This window comes from Myzus persicae, unplaced genomic scaffold (genome assembly GCF_001856785.1).
Source record: "Myzus persicae strain clone G006 unplaced genomic scaffold, MPER_G0061.0, whole genome shotgun sequence".
Taxonomy (NCBI): Eukaryota; Metazoa; Arthropoda; class Insecta; order Hemiptera; family Aphididae; genus Myzus; species Myzus persicae.
In genome coordinates, this window is record NW_019103055.1 from 1 (window position 1) to 1,756 (window position 1,756).

At 25.2% G+C, this 1,756-nt stretch overlaps 1 protein-coding gene across 1 annotated transcript; it reads left to right on the forward strand.

The window, feature by feature from the left end:
- Positions 1-211: 211 nt before the first annotated feature.
- Positions 212-1,745, forward strand: LOC111033684 (the record flags this gene model as incomplete). Its single annotated transcript, XM_022314554.1, has 5 exons — positions 212-624; positions 679-755; positions 815-992; positions 1,290-1,502; positions 1,587-1,745. Coding segments are annotated over exons 1-5 (795 nt in total), but the record flags the coding sequence as incomplete, so codon positions are not given.
- Between the last annotated feature and the right edge of the window lie 11 nt (positions 1,746-1,756).

A 1,756-nucleotide genomic window follows, 5' to 3' on the forward strand; every position in this document is an offset into this window, starting at 1 on the left:
ATAAACTAAATGTAGATACTACTAAAACATTTTACTCTTTGCTCATTGAATTATTGCCCATTGATTTACCTGCCGCTTTAGCAGCCCATATTAATCATCACTTGTATTATTCAATTATTTATAGTAGTCAATACATTTCAATCAATTAAATATGTATCAAATAATTAATGGAAATTGTATTTAATTTAAACCCTCAATGCTTGAATATTTTTTATTATTATATCTAGAGGGCCATATGTATGGAATTATACAATTTTGCAACCATCATTGAAATTATAGGCACTAGGTAGCTTATAATTTCAAATATTTAGTACATTTATGAACAAATTACACTTCCCTTATGATTGTTTTGCCAAAATAAACTAACAAAAATATTTATATACTTCAATACTGATCCATATTTTAATGTATCATTTAGTATTATATTATTGATTGATTCTTATTTTAGGTGCCAAAATGATTCCATTTAAGAAGGTAGAAGAATTAAATGAATTATTTATAAGAAACAAAGACATGAGTATGTTGTTGAATGAAAAAGATAGAAGATCTTTAGACAATTTGATCAATGAATTATCTGGAGAAGATATTAATTCAAATTTACTTAAGACTATTTTGGGGCTACAGGTAAACATTTTTCCATTTTTGAACTATTAAAAATCTTTAATACTATAATTTCAGGAGAATAAATATTCCATTGAAATAATTTGGCAACTACATACAAAACAAATTATTGACTTTGCAGAATTTATCACATGGTCAGTAGAATATTTACTAAATATTTTTACTTTACTCGTGTTATATCAATTTGTTTCAGTTATAAGTGGAGTGTTGATCGTATAGTTAAAACTCTGCTATGTATGACTGAATCCGAGGAAAAGCTTTATCAAGAAATTTTGACAGATTTGTTGGGAAGTCTATTAGTTTTGTTGTCTGGAGAACCTAATCAAATATTCGATCAACACATACAAATTATTCAACAGTTTTTAGCTCAAGTACTGATTTTAAGTAAAATAAAATCAATACAAGGCAATATCTAGGCATAATTTTTTTTGGTGGGGAAAGGGTCTAAAAAGTACACATTTACACCTTATAAATATATAATTTATTGTATATGATTGTCATATTGACAATCATAATCACTTAATATGAATTTTAACATTTTTCTTAAAATGAACAAAAAAGATTCTTTATCTAAAAAATGTTGAAAGGTCTCCAGATATAGCCTTGCATCAATGTATAGGTAATGATATTAATTTACATTTATAGATTTATTTCTTCATATTTAACAGTCAAGCTTAATAATCACAAGAAACCATGATGGATGGGTCTATTTGAAAAATCTTAAATGTTCACCTTTTTTAACAAAATCAACAATTCAAAAAATATTCAAAATAATGTTAAAAAATATGCTTATAGCTGATGCCGATTTCCATTTGAATATTGCATATGAACATTATAGATTGTATAAAACTCCTGATTCTGTGTACAACATGCTTAAAATGGTTAATTTTTTCATTACTTCTAATCGGTAATAAAAATTAGTTACTTAATTTATAAATTGATGGTTATAATTTATATTATTTCAGTTTTTGGATGAAATTGATGAAGATGTTATATATGCATTGATTCAGAATGTCTTAACGCTGCATGCAGAAAAAGCCAATTGGAAATTGATATTGTCTTTAATTTCTACTTTTGTTAAAACAAAATCTCATCTATGTCATATGTTAAAATGTATTTGTTTTTCTTTCATGTA